The sequence below is a fragment of the Pongo abelii genome, chromosome 8 (genome assembly GCF_028885655.2).
Source record: "Pongo abelii isolate AG06213 chromosome 8, NHGRI_mPonAbe1-v2.0_pri, whole genome shotgun sequence".
In the NCBI taxonomy this organism is placed as follows: Eukaryota; Metazoa; Chordata; class Mammalia; order Primates; family Hominidae; genus Pongo; species Pongo abelii.
Window position 1 is genome coordinate 5993541 of NC_071993.2, and position 15433 is coordinate 6008973.

Here is a 15433-nt window from a genome sequence, read left to right on the forward strand (position 1 = left end):
ATTTCATAAGTTTTGGTATGTTATGTTTTCATTTTCATTTGTCTCAAGATATTTTCTGATTTTCTTTGTGATTTCTTCTTTGACCCATTGGTTGTTTTAAGAATGTGTTTTTTGTTGCTGTTGTTGTTTTTTTCTTTTTTTTTTTTGGGACAGAGTCTCGCTCTATCACCCAGGCTGGAGTGCAGTGGCTCAATTTTGGCTCACTGCAACTTCCACCTCCGGAGTTCAAGTGATTCTTGTGCCTCAGCCTCCCAAGTAACTGGGATTACAGACATGTGCCACCATTGCCTGGCTAACTTTTGTATTTTTAGGAGCGATAGGGTTTCACCTTGTAATCCAGGATGGTCTCAAACTCCTGGCCTCAAGTGATCCGCCTGTCTCAGCTTCCCAAAGTGCAGGGATTACAGGCGTAAACCACTGTGCCTGGCCAAGGGTATGTTGTTTAATATCCATGTATTTGTGGATTTTTCAGTTTTCCTTCTACTGCTGATTTCTGGTTACGTTCCATTGTGATTTAAAAAGATACTTCGTATAATAACTTAAGTGGTTTTTAAGTTTGTTGAAACTTGTTTTGTGGCCTAACATTCTGTCCTGGAGAATGTTTCATGTGCCCTTGAGAGGAATGTATATTTTGCTATTGTTGGATGGAGTATTCTGTATATGTTCGTTCAGCCCACTTAGTCCATAGTGTTGTTCAGATCCTGTGTTTCCTTATTTATCTTCTGTCTGGTTGTTCCATCCATCATTGAAATAGCAGTGTTGAAATCCCCTTCTATTATTGTGTTGCTGTTGGTTTCTACCTTCAGTTCTGTCAGGGGTTGTTTCCTATATTTAGGAGCTCTAATGTTTGGTGCATATATATTTATAGTTATTATATCTTCTTGGTGAATTGACCTTTTTATCGTTATGTCCTTTGTCTCTTATAACAGTATTTAACAGACAAAATTGACTTAAAGTCTGTTTTGTCTGGTATTAGTATAGCCACAGCTCTCATATTATTTTGTTCCCATTGAAACCCTGAGTTATGTGTACTAATGTTTCAGATAGGGAAACTGTAGCTGTAGTTTTTCCCAGATTCTATAACTATAACAAGTTAGTGTTAGAACCAAGACCAAGACCCAGTTCTCCTAGTTTGCAACAAAAATTTGTGTAACATTTCTGCCGGATTTTCCTGGCTTTTGAATTGTGAGCTGTGATTGCTTTTCATTGGTGAAAGGTTATCTATGTGTTTGTGGCTTAATCTGCTTTTTTCTTTCTTTTTTTTTTTTTTTGAGATGGAGTCTCACTCTGTCACCCAGGCTAGTGTGCACTGCAATGGCTTGATCTTGGCTCACTGCATCCTCTGCCTCTCAGGTTCAAGTGATTCTCCTGCCTCAGCTTCCTGAGTAGCTGGGACTACAGGCGTGTGCCACCATGCCTGGCTAATTTTTGTATTTTTTTTCAGTAGAGACGGGGCTTCGCCTTGTTGGCCAGGCTGGTCTCGAACTCCTGACCTCAGGTGATCTGCCCACCTCATTAATCTGCTTTCTAATGACCTTTGCCTCATGTTATTTTGTTTGTTTTTTAACTACATAGTTCATTCCTTGGAAGAAGCTGTACCATCGATACCTGATGAATGAAGAGCAAGCTGTCAGCAAAGTGGACGGCATCCTGTCTAACTGTGGCATAGAAAAGGAGTCAGACCTGTGTGTGCTGAACCTCATACGGTGAGCTTTGCCTGTGCTGTAAGGAAGCCGTCTTTGAAGTCTTCCTTGTACATCAGTGCTTATGGTCACCCTACTCATGGCCTCTCCTGTGAATATCTTACAGATACACAGCCACCACTAAGTGCTCCCCGAGTGTGGATCCCGAGAGGGTGCTGTGGAGTCTGAGGGACCACCCCCTCCTCCCCGAGGCTCAGGCGTGTGTGCGGCAACACCTCCCCGACCTCTACGCTGCTGCCGGGGTAGGTCTGGAGGCTGCGGGAGAAGGCGGCATGTTATTTCACTGGAGGAAAGTGTACTGGTGATTCAGTTCAATTGAGGATGACTTTATATTTATTTTTAATATCTGTATTTAATCTCTGAATGCTTTGAAGCATTCATGTTGTCATTGTCCCCAATGGAGAAATAAAAGGCCATATAATTATAGAGCCTTAGATTTAGAGGAAATTTTAAAAAATCATTTAGTCTGATTTCCCATTTGGTTGAGGAATCCTCTCTGAAATATTTCTGAAAAGTGGTCATCTAGCCTGTGAATGCTTTTAATAATAGGATTTCTTTACAAGATAGCCCACCCCATTATTGACAAGTTGGCTTATTTGAAAGGGACAGAAAAATTAAGGGTCTTGCTATAGTCACACAATGAGGTAATGAGAAGCTGGAAATAACCCTCAGTCTCCTTGAATCTCAGCCCTGTTGCTCCTTTTCCAGTTCAGGGGTTCCCAGATTTTATCTTCGAAGCTACGTGAAACCTCTGCGTGTGTTTTGCTGGCCACAGAGGGCTGGGAACCCAGGCAACTGCATTTCTCTTTCTCTTGAAGAAGATGATTGCTGATGGTGGTGGAGTGGGTCTTCTTTCACAGGATGGTTGAAGTGAGAGGGGATGGGACGTTCCTTTCTTGGAATGCGTTCTTTAACACAGAGACGTGTAGTAACTTAAGAATGGTAAAGGCTGGGTGTGGTGGCTCACGCCTGTTATCCCAGCACTTTGTGAGGCCAAGGTGGGTGGATCACCTGAGGTCAGGAGTTCGAGACCAGCCTGGCCAACATGGTGAATCCCTGTCTCTACCAAAAATACAAAAATTAGCCGAGCATGGTGGCATGTGTCTGTAGTCCTGGCTACTCTGGAGGCTGAGACAAGAAAATTGCTTGAACCTGGCGAGCAGAGGTTGCAGTGAGCTGAGATCATGCCGCTGCACTCCAGGCTGTGTAACAGAGTGAGACTTCGTCTCAAAAAAAAAGAAAAAAAAGTTGAAGATCTGTGTCTACTATTGACTGTTTCTTTGTAAGTGAACATTTATGGAGACATTGCTAAGAGGAGCATGCTGTCTTCACAAAATAAACTTTCCATAATTTCATATTTATTTAACTTACCATGAACAGTTATTACTAATAACAAATAGCAGGTTAACACTGTCATGCTGGAGAACTGCCAGATTTTATTTCCCCCAAAGCCTGCGTGCGGCCCTCTCCTGTGTGTGCGTCTCTCATGCCTCTTGGGTGGGCGCCCCCTGCTGGCTGTTTTGCTCTGGCCCTGCCAAGCACATATGGGCCTGAGAGCCCGCGTGGCCTGGAGAGTAGGGTGGGGAGATGACAGGGAGCTCATATTTTTAGACTGTCTCTCTATCCAAGGTTCTATGTTAGATGCTTCATCCATGTTATATTAAAGAAAACTAAGATCTCAAATCCAAAAGTGATGAGAAGGAGTGCGGGGCAAACAAAGGGCTCCCCTGTTTCCCAAATACCACTTGGAAAGTTTGGATTCAGTCCAGCCAGCAGCTGGACCCCCGGCTCGGCTTTCTTGACTCCTTCCTGCTGTGATTCATATTAACCATGGCCTGTGGGCTGTCCCTCCCTCCCTGTGCACCTGGCTTGCAGGGTGTCAACGTCTGGGCCCTGGTGGCGGCTGTGGTGCTCCTCTCCAGCAGTGTGAATGACATCCAGCGACTGCTCTTCTGCCTCCGGAGACCCAGCTCCACGGTGACCATGCCAGATGTCACTGAGACCCTGTACTGCATAGCCGTGCTTCTCTACGCCATGAGGGAGAAGGGGATTAACATCAGCAATAGGTAATGCCCCGGGAGGAGGGGAGGGGATGCTGTGATAACAGGATAGTTCCAGATGCGGCAGCAGGTCCAGCCCTGCCACTTAGCAGTGTTAGCACCTGGCAGGCTGTGGGACCCACCCACCTGCTCCATCTCAGTGTCGTCTTCTGTAGGAGCCAGGGGTTGAGAGTTTGATGTGGAAAGGCTGGTAAGAGCTCCTGATGAACGTGCAGTGCTGGGCGGCTGAGAGATACCACCAAGGCCGATTTTACCATCATGGGTCCTGCAGCCTTAGGGGAAGCCCCTCGCCAAGAGAAGTCTTCCTTATTCACCCATGTCCTCACTTCCCTAGGAAAATGTTAGGCTCTGCTTCCTCCGTATCCCACTTGTGGGATGGAAAAGACTCGTCCACTTTATCCTCCATGTGGGAGAGGCTATCGCTTGTGGGCTGCTGATTCACAGGAGCCCCAATGGTTTCCTCGGCAGGGTGGGGAGTGCCTGGGGGATTGTGTGCATTTGACAAACACTGAACACCTGTGCATGTCCAATAGTTGTCCACGAGCCGGCCCACTGTGACAGGCTTAGAGGAGTTAGAGGAGATTCCTGATCTAGTGAGGGAAGACAGGTCCTATGTAAGTAAATGTGTGAAATGGCATTTTAGTGAGTAATGAGCATTGCAGAGAAAATAGAACAGAGAGCTATGGGGGGAATGCTGCTTTAGAAGGGTGGAAAAAGCTTCTCTGAGCAGGTAGTGTCTGAGTGAAACCTGAGTGTGGAGGAGGAGCCGCCGTTTCACAACTGTGGGGAGAGCAGTTCAGGGAAGGTATAGATGGCTTAAGGGCCTGAAGATGGGAATGAATTTGGGACATGTGAGGAAGAGAAAAAGTGCAGTGCGGCAAGGGTGGGAGGGAACACAAGATTGTGAAGGACGGACAGGGGCAGTTGACGGATCTTACAGGCCCCGATTAGAAGGTAGAATAAGGCCAGGCTTGGTGGCTCACACCTGTAATCCAGCACTTTGGGAGGCAAGGCAGGCAGTTGGCTTGAGGCCAGGAGCTGGAGACCAGCCTGGCCAACAAGGAGAAACCCCATCTCTATGAAAAATACAAAAATTAGCCGGAAATTTTTGGTGGTGCATGTCTCTAATCCCAGCTCCTTGGGAGGCTGAGGCACAAAAATTACTTGAACCCAGGATGCAGAGGCTGCAGTGAGCTGAGATCATGCCACTGTACTCCAGCCTGGGCGACAGAGTGAGGCTCTGTCTAAAAAAAAAATGTAGAATAAAACTCAGGGTGTGCTGGGCAGCTGGGGAGGGCCTTGTCCCTGAGCTGGAGTGATGGGGACAGGTAGATCTACTGTGCAGCCATCCTGGAGAAGCAGAAACCGTGGGGGGGGGGGGGGCAGGGGAGGGGGGTCCCTTCTCCAGGGAGACTGGCCCCTAGAAGTTGCAAGCCCCGAGAGGAAGGTGGCTGGTGGCACCAGGGGAGTGAGTGGTGCCCAGGCATCAGTGGCAAGGTACCAGGAGGGGACAGGATTCCCCAGAAATGTCCAAGAGTTTGCTGATGGCTGCCTTCTTGCCGCATCCCCACAGGGTGGAGAGAACACTGGCGTCTCCTCTTAGGAGGACCCCAATCCCTCTGGATCAGGGCCCTGCCCTTGTACTCTCACCTAACATTAACTACTTCCTTATTCCACACACCACATTGGGGTAGCGCTTCAACACAGGAATTTCATTATTCCACACACCACATTGGGGCAGCGCTTCAGCACAGGAATTTCAAGGGACACACTTCAGTCCATGGCAGTATGTATGTTGATTTTTGTTGTGCTTTTATGTTTCTTCCTGTTTTTTCTGGGAGATAATATAATCACATCTGAAATGTTGGATTATTAAAGGTATTTGTTGCATTGGAGAGATCGAGGCTTGGAGATGGGCTCTTCTCATTCTGGGGTTGGGGAGCAGTGCACTCAATTGTTGGAGCGAGTCCAAGCTCACCCCCTGGTCTCCCCCACAGTTGAGGGGAGACTTGGAGAGGCTTTGGAATGGTGTGTGCCAGCTGAGTCTGACGAGTCTGACAATGTCCTGTGCCTCTGCTGATTGAACTTTGTCATCTTTGGTCCCTCTTGGTTACTTGGAGCCTGCCGTTTTCAGGTCCTTAGTAGTCAGATCTTGTTATCCATAGTGTAGTCCCTTTTCTTGGAACCTTAAAAGATAGAATGTGTTCATGCTTCTAAAGCAATATCATGTCATAAGAAGTAGACAGTGGAGCCACCGAGGCTCAGAAAGAGGCTGGTGTTTTATCCGCAGGTGTAGTAAGTATCATTCAAACAAAAGTCTCAGTGCTAGGAGCAGTGTTTCCCTGTGCCTTCCACTGGTCCTTACAGCTTTTCTGGTTGTTTGTCTCTTAAAGTCACAGCTGGTGCCCCTCATTCCCTGAAGAGCCCGTCCTGGTCTCTTCCTCCTCTTGGTGATATACACAGAAACTACACCTTTCCCAGGACTGTGTTATCTGAGAATGCTTTGCCAGCCATAGATATATTTAAATCCTTTTCTTTTTTCTATTAAATGGTGGTAGGTATTTTCTTTTTAGAAATGGGAAGGAGTTTAAATCTGTCTGAGGAAAAATAAGATACAGATTGTGACTTGAATTTGAAACTTTCTAAATCTACTTTTTTTTCTGGTAGGATTCACTACAACATTTTCTATTGCCTATATCTTCAGGAGAATTCCTGCACTCAGGCCACAAAAGTTAAAGAGGAGCCATCTGTCTGGCCAGGGTATGTGTATATGTGGGTCAGCGTGTGTGTTGTCTTCTGTCCTTGACTCTTCCTCATACTTAAGGAGGGAGATGTTTTGCTTCACTTTAGCAACGTCATTGAGGCATAATGTGCATTGTGTAAAATTCACCCATCCTAAGAGTGTAATTCAGTGAAATTGCCTGAGCTGTGCGTCAGCGTCATAATCTAGCTTTAGAACATTTTTATTCTCGTAAGGGGAGGCCTTTTTTTTTGGTCAGCTTTTGTTTATCCAGTTTGTCTGTTTGGTTTTTGGACAGCCTATCCCCTGAACTTTTCACGTCTTTCTGTTTTTCTTATTTCTCTTTTGTAATGATTATAGCAAGAAAACCATCCAACTTACACATGAACAACAGCTGATTCTGAATCACAAGATGGAACCTCTCCAGGTGGTGAAAATTATGGCCTTTGCCGGTAAGGGAGCCCACATCAGGTTCACGAGGTGGTGGTTTTCTGCCTTTTCTTTCTACATCCCCTTCCCACTACCCGCCAGGGCATCTTTGCTCTGATCTGTCATCCAACTAATAATTCGATAACAGATCAAATAATCAGTCTCAAAAGCAATTGGCCAAGGAATACTTGCTTCCCCGGACCACTCCATGAACATCCACAGAATTCCTGTTGAGATGGGTAGTTCACAGCAGTTAGTTGGTGGTGTAGATGCCCCCAGCATTGTGATGTTTGCTCAGGCACTGATTGCTTCTGGAGAGGGAGGGCATGTTAATCCCCAGCCCAGGGTTTCAGGAGCTCCCCAGTTTTGTAGGGTGATGTCTAGAGGGCCTGCCTTAGATTCGGTTTTAACTTACATTCATAAATATATTATCTACAATTATCCTGCCTCAGTCAGCCACGCCGATCCACTTACAACCTCCTGAAGTACTTGGTTATTCTTTCATCACAGCCTTTGCTCATGTTATTTGCTATTTTTTTTTTTTTCTGCCTGTAATCCCTTCCTGCTCCTTTTGTGGCTAAATACCTTGCTAACAACAACAATGTATTAAATGCCTCAGTGTGCCTGGCATGTGCTGATCCTGATAGCATTCCGTAAGGTTGCTTAGTTATTCTTGTTTTATAGAGGAAGAAACTGAAGCACAGACAGCCTTGCCCTGAGTTGGATAAGTGGATATGTGGTGGAGGTGGAATTCAAAGCTGGACCTGTCTCTCTCCAGAGACATGCCTTCCCCCTCCCTAACCCTCCCCTCCTGTCCTGAGGGGTCCTTTTTGCCCTTGGGAACCCTACCTCTAAGGGATACCCACTTATTTCTGAGAAGCAAACTGAAGCTCATGAGGTCAAGGGGTCTGCCTGTCCTTTGCCCCTCGGCTGGAGCCTGCCCGAGCTGAGATCCCAGCCCACCTTCACCTGGCTTCGAATCTGCTACTCTTTTTGTGGCACTACTTTTATCAGCACTGAAAAACTTGTCACTGTCCTGCTCTCAAGACAGAGGTGTGATAAGCCTGGACAAGGCCTGATTGGGGATCCTTGGGCATGTCTTGTCTGGTCAGAGGGTCACCTCCTTTCCTCCTGGCTTCCCCAGGCACTGGGAAGACCTCAACCCTGGTCAAGTACGCAGAGAAGTGGTCTCAGAGCAGGTTTCTGTATGTGACATTCAACAAGAGCATCGCAAAGCAGGCCGAACGCGTCTTCCCCAGCAACGTCATCTGCAAAACCTTCCATTCCATGGCCTATGGGCACGTAGGGCGGAAGTGAGTAATGGCCTATGGGCACGTAGGGCGGAAGTGAGTAATGGCCTATGGGCACGTAGGGCGGAAGTGAGTAATGGCCTATGGGCACGTAGGGCGGAAGTGAGTACTGGCCTATGGGCACGTAGGGCGGAAGTGAGTACTGGCCTATGGGCACGTAGGGCGGAAGTGAGTACTGGCCTATGGGCACGTAGGGCGGAAGTGAGTACTGCTGTCCCTAGTGGCACTGTTGCTGCTGACATGGTCGCGTCTTACTGTTTTCCCGTGACCGTCACATGTGAGCTTACACCACAGTGACCCCGAGGAGTGTAGTGCTGTTATCTCCACTTACAGGCAGGAAACAAATACATAGGTTTAGCCATTTGTACTTTTATCCTGTAGCAACATATCGTTCACATATAATGCCGTCTTGCTGAGAGGGGTGTTCTCATGGAAGTGAGGCACAGAAAGTCAAAATGACTTGCTTAAAGTTCAGAATCTCACAAATCCTGATCAGTTGTAGGCTTTTCTTGGAAGGGAGTGAGGAAGACTCAGCCGAGGCACACTTGCCCCAGGTCTCCTGGATGTAGAGGCATCAGGGAACTCTGAGTGTCCCTCCGGGGACCTTCTGGAGCCCAGCTTCATGGTGGAATAGCAGTGTCTGCCGAAAGCTGGTTCCTATTCTGGGTTGGTACATGTGAGTCCTGAAAGCCGTTTCCAGTCAGACATGGACCATGCAGAACTTTCTCGCTTTAAAACATTTGGTCTTGCCTGTGTGTGGCACTTGAAGCTACCTCCTGGTGATGTTAGAGAGAATGGAGGGGACGTTCAATAGCACCGAGCCAGGAGAGCCACGTGCTGTTCATTTGGGATGGGTATTGCAGGTACCAGTCAAAGAAGAAGTTGAATCTCTTCAAGTTAACACCCTTCATGGTCAACTCCGTCCTTGCTGAAGGGAAGGGTGGATTCATAAGAGCCAAGCTCGTGTGTAAGACTCTAGAAAACTTCTTTGCCTCGGCTGACGAAGAGCTGACCATTGATCACGTGCCTATTTGGTGTAAGAACAGCCAAGGACAGAGAGTCATGGTTGAGCAGAGTGAAAAACTGGTGAGTGTCTAAGTGTCTGAAGTGTTAGGGATCTGAGGATGGGGAAACGGGAAGTGTTAGGGGTCTGAGGATGGGGAAAAAGGACGTGTTAGGGATCTGAGGATGGGGAGACGGGAAATGTTAGGGATCTGAGGATGGGGAAATGGGAAATGTTAGGGATCTGAGGATGGGGAAACGGGAAGTGTTAGGGATCTGAGGATGGGGGAACAGGGGAAGTGTTAGGGGTCTGAGGATGGGGGAACAGGGGAAGTGTTAGGGATCTGAGGATGGGCAAACAGGGAGTGTGGGACAGCATTATTTCTTCTTTCATTTCTTCAGACCTGGTCATAGGAGGTTGAAGGTGGGAGGGCGAGGCTGTAGGCCCATGGTGATGGCTGTGAATTGTTGGGTATTTTCTCCTGTGAAGGACACTGGTGACCATCTCACTTAAGCCTCGGAATAGTCCTCCCATTTAACAGAGAAGGCAGACATGGAATGACTCGCCTCAGTTTATAAGAGCTTGTCACTGGGGCTCCTGGACCTCAAATCTGATCTTAACTGAAGGCTGGAATCTCTCCTGATTTTCTTGGGTTATTGGTTCTATGGAATAGATTTTGCTAGTGGGAAAGTCTGTTGCTTTTTTTCATCAAGTCTTTTCAATCATTTGCCATTGTTTTTGTGAATTAAGAATCAGTCATAAATCTAGAAGAACAATTTGGCCTTTTCTGGTTCACCTAACTGTTATGATCTCTGTCCTGTCATGGGCATGGCACGGCCTGGCTGCTTCCTGTCTCAGCACTGGAGACCCAGGAGGTTAGGGAGGTGCCTGCGGTCACCCTTCTGTGAGGATGCCCTGGCTGCACTGCTGTATGGGAGTTGAAAGTGTGACCGCAGGGTGCTGCCTTTGCCGGAGTCTCAAACTCTGGGTTACCATATGCTTTACTTCCTAGAATGGTGTCCTTGAAGCAAGCCGCCTCTGGGATAACATGCGGAAGCTGGGGGAGTGCACAGAAGAGGCGTACCAGATGACTCATGACGGTAGGCGGCTGCCGGATGGCGGGGACTAGCAAATAGGACCGCCTTCCTGGCGTTACAACTCCTGCGTCTCTCCTTATTTTAGGCTACTTGAAACTCTGGCAGCTGAGCAAGCCTTTGCTGGCCTCTTTTGATGCCATCTTTGTGGATGAGGCCCAGGACTGCACACCAGGTGATACACTGTTCAGGACATCAGTAGTGTCAAATACGTAGAAACAGCGCCATGATTATGTAAGAGGGCACCTGTGTGAACTAAGTTGATTATTCTTATTTGTGATAAAGAAGAGGATCTTCTTACTTACCTTAGGATTTCAAGCTGCCCCTTCCCCTCACCCAAGCAGATTTCTCTGTCGCCATAGGTTTTGCTTAGGTTGTTCTTAACATGTTGACCAAGTTGTAGATCCGCAGACGATAGGGACCTGGACTCATGCTCAGTGGGAAGAGATCGTCCATTGAGAGGGAAAAGCTTGTGTTGTCTATTTCTCAAGTGGCTAGGAGAGAACAGACAATGTTATCAGTCTGACTTTGTAGGTCAATTTTGAGTGCTATAATATTAGAGAAGACACTTTGCCTCATTTTAGATTTGCCTGTGTTGTTTTCTTATATTCCAACAATTCATCCAGGGCGAAACATAATCTGCATTCCTAGCACCAGAAACTGTTTCTTTTGTCCATTATAAAATGGCTGCTTTTGATGGAGTGTGCCTGTCCTACAGGAAAAGGCGACCGTGAGGTCCAGTGTGCCCTGGCTTAGCTTCGTGGAAGTGTTTTTGTCCTTTTCTTTTTGCTGCCTGGGGTGGAGGCCTCAAGGTTTCTCACTTTTCCTCTCATTGGTTACAGCTATCATGAACATAGTTCTGTCTCAGCCATGTGGGAAAATCTTTGTAGGGGACCCGCACCAGCAGATCTATACCTTCCGGGGTGCAGTCAACGCCCTGTTCACAGTGCCCCACACCCACGTCTTCTATCTCACGCAGGTAAGCGCGCACTCTGCATGGGAGGCATTGCATCTCTCTCTCAGTGTCTTACGTGCCAGGCCCTGTGAAAGGTGGTATGCCAGGCTCACCAGATCTGGCAAATCCTTGCTTCTAAGCAGTGGTTCTCAAAGTGTGGTTCTCAGGGGTCTGCCAAGTCAGACTGTTTTCATAAGAGGTGTGTGCACAGCGGTCGTCTGAGGAAGAGCTGCTGCGGCTGAACTGTGAACCCATGGCTGCTGCCGCCCTGTACATTTGTACTTAGAACAGTTGTTAGACCAGCGCTGGTTGTTCAGACTTATGTATTTGGCACTTTTTCAAAGACGAGTGAAACAAGCTGCGACTTCAGGGAAAATAACTGACAGTGTTTGTTGTCAAAAATAACATCTTTGCTTTCAAGTGAAATTAAAATTTTGGCAAACTCTCCCATAATGAACGTGACAACTCACAGTGTCGTTGATTATGCGAAAAGTTTATTATGCGCTCCTTCCTTTCCAATCACATGTCTGCGTGAGGTTGAATTTTCTTCATGTGTGTCAGCCAAGACAGTATATCTCAGCAGACAATGCAGATGTGAACACAGGAAGCCAGCAGTCTTCTGTTATGCCAGGCATTGAAGAGATCTGCAAAAATGGAATATGGTGCCACTCTTCTTGCTGAATTTTTTTTTTGTTCTGGGAAATATGTTTCAAAAAATATGTTCTTTATGTCATCATATAAGAGGCTTTTGGCTGGACATGGTGGCTCATGCCTGTAATCCCAGTATTTTGGGAGGCCAGGAGAGACAGATCACTTGAGGTCAGGAGTTCAATACCAGCCTGGCCAACATGGTGAAACCCTGTCTCTACTAAAAATACAAAAATTAGCCAGGCATGGTGGCTCACGCCTGTAGTCTCAGCTACTCAAGAGGCTGAGTTAGGAGAATCACTTGAACCCAGGAGGCGGAGGTTGCAGTGAGCCGAGATCGCACCATTGCACTCCAGCCTGGGCGACAGAGTGAGACTATTCTTAAAAAAAAAAAAAGAAAAAGTGTTTAATAGTTATTTTTAAATGAATTAAAATTTCTAATATGGTAAATATAGATAGAGCTCACGTAAATAAAAGCTCTTTGGAGGCTTTTTAAGTGTGATTTTTAAGTGTGAAGCATCCTGAGATCAGAAGTTCGAGAACCACTGCTTTTAAGAAACTCATTTCTGATTAGAAGAGATGTCTCACTTGGATGAAAGTATCAACTGTGCTGTGTTTTGTGATGTTATTGAAAGTTCCGTAGACGCCTCTGTGACTCTTCCCTTGAGCTCCTGCCACTGTGGTGATTTAGGGTAGCGTCAGTGCAGAGGTGTTTTGTTCTTTTAATAGACAATATTTTTTTAGAACAGTTTCAGATTTACAGAAAAATCGAGAGGAGAGTTCCCATATATCCTGTACTCAGTTTCCCATTACTAACATCTTATCGTCTTATATTAACGTGGAACACTTGTCACAATAATGAACCAACATTGATACATTATTATAGACTGAAGTCCATGGTTCATTTGCATTTCCTTAGTTTTGAAATAACGTCTTTTGTGACTTCAGGATCCCATCCAGGATCCCACATTACATGCAGCCATTTGTCATGAGGCTCTTCTTGGCTGTGACAGTTGCTCAGACTTTCCCTATTTCTGATGTGACCTTCACGCTTTCCAGAAATTCCAGTCAGGCATTTGTAGGCTGCCCCTGTGCTGGGATTTGTCTAATGTCTTTTCTCATGGTTAGGCTAGAGTCCTGGGTTCTGGGAGGAAGACCACAGAGGTGAAGCGCCATTTTCATCACATGCTGTTGAGGTGCATGCTGTCACCATGGTTCATGACTTGATGTTGACCTTGACCACCTGGCTGACGTAGTGTTTGTCAGGTTTCTTCCCTGTAGAGTTCCTCTTTTTTTCATCCTTTCCCTACTGGATGCTTTGGAAGGAAGTCCCTATATGCAGTCCACACTCAAGGAGTAAGTGTTGGAGAATCTTCCCAAATTATTTGGAATTCTTCTGCAAAGGAGATTTGTTTTTTCTCTCCCATCTATTTAAAGATTCAATCATTTATCTATCTTAATATGAACTCATGGATATTTATGTTATAATTTCGGTTATGGTTCACTCAGAGTAGTTTTATAGCAACAAAGTAGTGTTTGTTTAAAGTCTAGTTTTCGTTTTGACTGTTACTGCTATTCACCAAAGCGCATGAAGTTGTGTGTGCGTGGAAAAAGGCCATACACACCCTGAGTGTAGGGAAGAATGATATCTTGCCAGCTGGAGGGGCAAAGGAAGCAGGGTCTTGGGCTGAGTTTTGAAGGTTAGGAAGTGACTTTGGTGGATGAAAGTCAGACAGAAAACAGCGTGGGCTGAGGCAGGGCAGCACAGACAATGTGCAGGTGCTAGTGCTTCTGCCATGGCTGGTTGGTGTGGGGCAGTAGTTTTAAAGGTAGTGTGGAGAGGGATCTCAAAGGCAAGGGGAGAAGCCCTCCTTACCCGATCTTCATCTTTTGTATGATTTAGACTTCACTAGATTTGATTTGGAGGAAAGGGTAGATTTGCTTAAAAGAAAAATTTACTATTGGTTTTGAGAATAATGGAAAATAAAGACTGCCGAGTTGTGAAGGACCTTGAAAGTGAGCCTGTGAAGTTTGCTTTCCGTGTGGGGGGTCAGGAACAACTTGTAGGGTCTGGCCCGGCCAGGCTGTGGCAGCAGTGATGGAAATGCACGGACACACCACAGGGCGGGCTGCTGACTCCCTCTGTCTTGTTGTTTTCAGAGTTTTCGGTTTGGTGTGGAAATAGCTTATGTGGGAGCTACTATCTTGGATGTTTGCAAGAGAGTCAGGAAAAAGACTTTGGTTGGAGGAAACCATCAGAGTAAGGCTTTTAGTTACTCTTCTCTTTTGTATTACAAAAGTTTTCCTCTTTATTTCAATTTGCCATAGAGTTTGTGCTCTCTCCCTGAAGGTGGCATTAGAGGTGACGCAAAGGGGCAAGTGGCCTTGTTGTCCCGGACCAACGCCAACGTGTTTGATGAGGCTGTACGGGTGACGGAAGGGGAAGTCCCTTCAAGGATACATTTGATTGGGGTAAGAGTACATTTCTGTTGACCACTTCATGCACAGAAACGTTGTAGATGAACATACCCAATGGAAATGTTCACCTTCCTTGGGATTACCATGCAAGAAAGCATTTGGGTTTTTGACTCTTTCCACCAGGCTGCACCATGACTGGTCTCTATCCCAGGCCATTCTGATTATGCCAGCGAAACATTCCTGGAAAGGCAGACACAAGAAGGGCTGGGGACCTTAGTTTCCACTCTTTTAACCATGAATGCCCTTCTTCCCTTGGCAATGCCAGTGAGGCCGCGGGTTACTGGAAGCTTTTCTAGTCATGTGTTGTCATTAGTGTGAGAACAGCTGAGCTGACAACACGCGGAGTACCCACCTAGGCTCTAGTTCTGACTGGTCACTAACCGTGTGTGGCTTGGGGCAAGTCACAACTTCTGTATGCCTCATTCTCTCCATCTCAGATAAAATAATGCCTTGCCTTACCTGTTTCACAGGGAGTTAGAAGGATTCAGTGGCATGTTTACAGCATTTTTAACCCTGAAGCACAGTTATATGACAAAAAGATATTCACTCATTCATTTATGGAAAGATTTTCAAGAGCCTACTATGCATTAGGCACTCAGTGAATATAGTAGTGAATCATAATCAAAAGGTGTTTTAAGTTTTTTGTTTATAAAGACTATATAATAATGGTATAGAAATTTTGGAACCTAAAAAAAGAACACATAATCCCAGTATTTCATATAATAATTCTCATTTTTGCTATCTTTGTCTTTGTCCTTATAGATGTGTATTTTTGCATAATTGCAATTATAGGGTACATAGAAATGGATGCTGTTTTTCACTCAACACAGGCATATTTTTTTTCATTAGTACTTTAATGACCTTATAATATTTGGTCTGGTAGATATAACATAATTTAGCCATGGTCATTGTTGTAAGAGTAATATTTTTGGAATATCATACACACTGGCATGATATAAAGTAAGTGGTTCTCTACACCTCTCTTAAATCCACTTACTACCTGTACCATGTGT

At 45.9% G+C, this 15433-nt stretch overlaps 1 protein-coding gene across 10 annotated transcripts in view; it reads left to right on the forward strand.

The window, feature by feature from the left end:
• The window catches only part of FBH1 (F-box DNA helicase 1), a 47572-nt gene that overhangs the window by 17160 nt on the left and 14979 nt on the right, over positions 1–15433 (forward strand). For 6 of the 10 annotated variants that reach the window (XM_063727473.1, XM_054521879.2, XM_054521881.2 and 3 more), the window contains 12 exons: positions 1576–1706; positions 1810–1945; positions 3579–3769; positions 6431–6523; positions 6864–6955; positions 8077–8245; positions 9106–9328; positions 10258–10345; positions 10428–10514; positions 11182–11318; positions 14103–14202; positions 14293–14414. In XM_063727473.1, coding sequence (XP_063583543.1) covers positions 1576–1706; positions 1810–1945; positions 3579–3769; positions 6431–6523; positions 6864–6955; positions 8077–8245; positions 9106–9328; positions 10258–10345; positions 10428–10514; positions 11182–11318; positions 14103–14202; positions 14293–14414 — 1569 coding nt within the window. Of the gene's footprint in view, positions 1–1575; positions 1707–1809; positions 1946–3578; positions 3770–6430; positions 6524–6863; positions 6956–8076; positions 8246–9105; positions 9329–10257; positions 10346–10427; positions 10515–11181; positions 11319–14102; positions 14203–14270; positions 14415–15433 lie in introns of all 10 variants that reach the window. The other 4 variants (XM_063727471.1, XM_063727472.1, XM_054521878.2 and 1 more) reach the window with 1 other exon arrangement.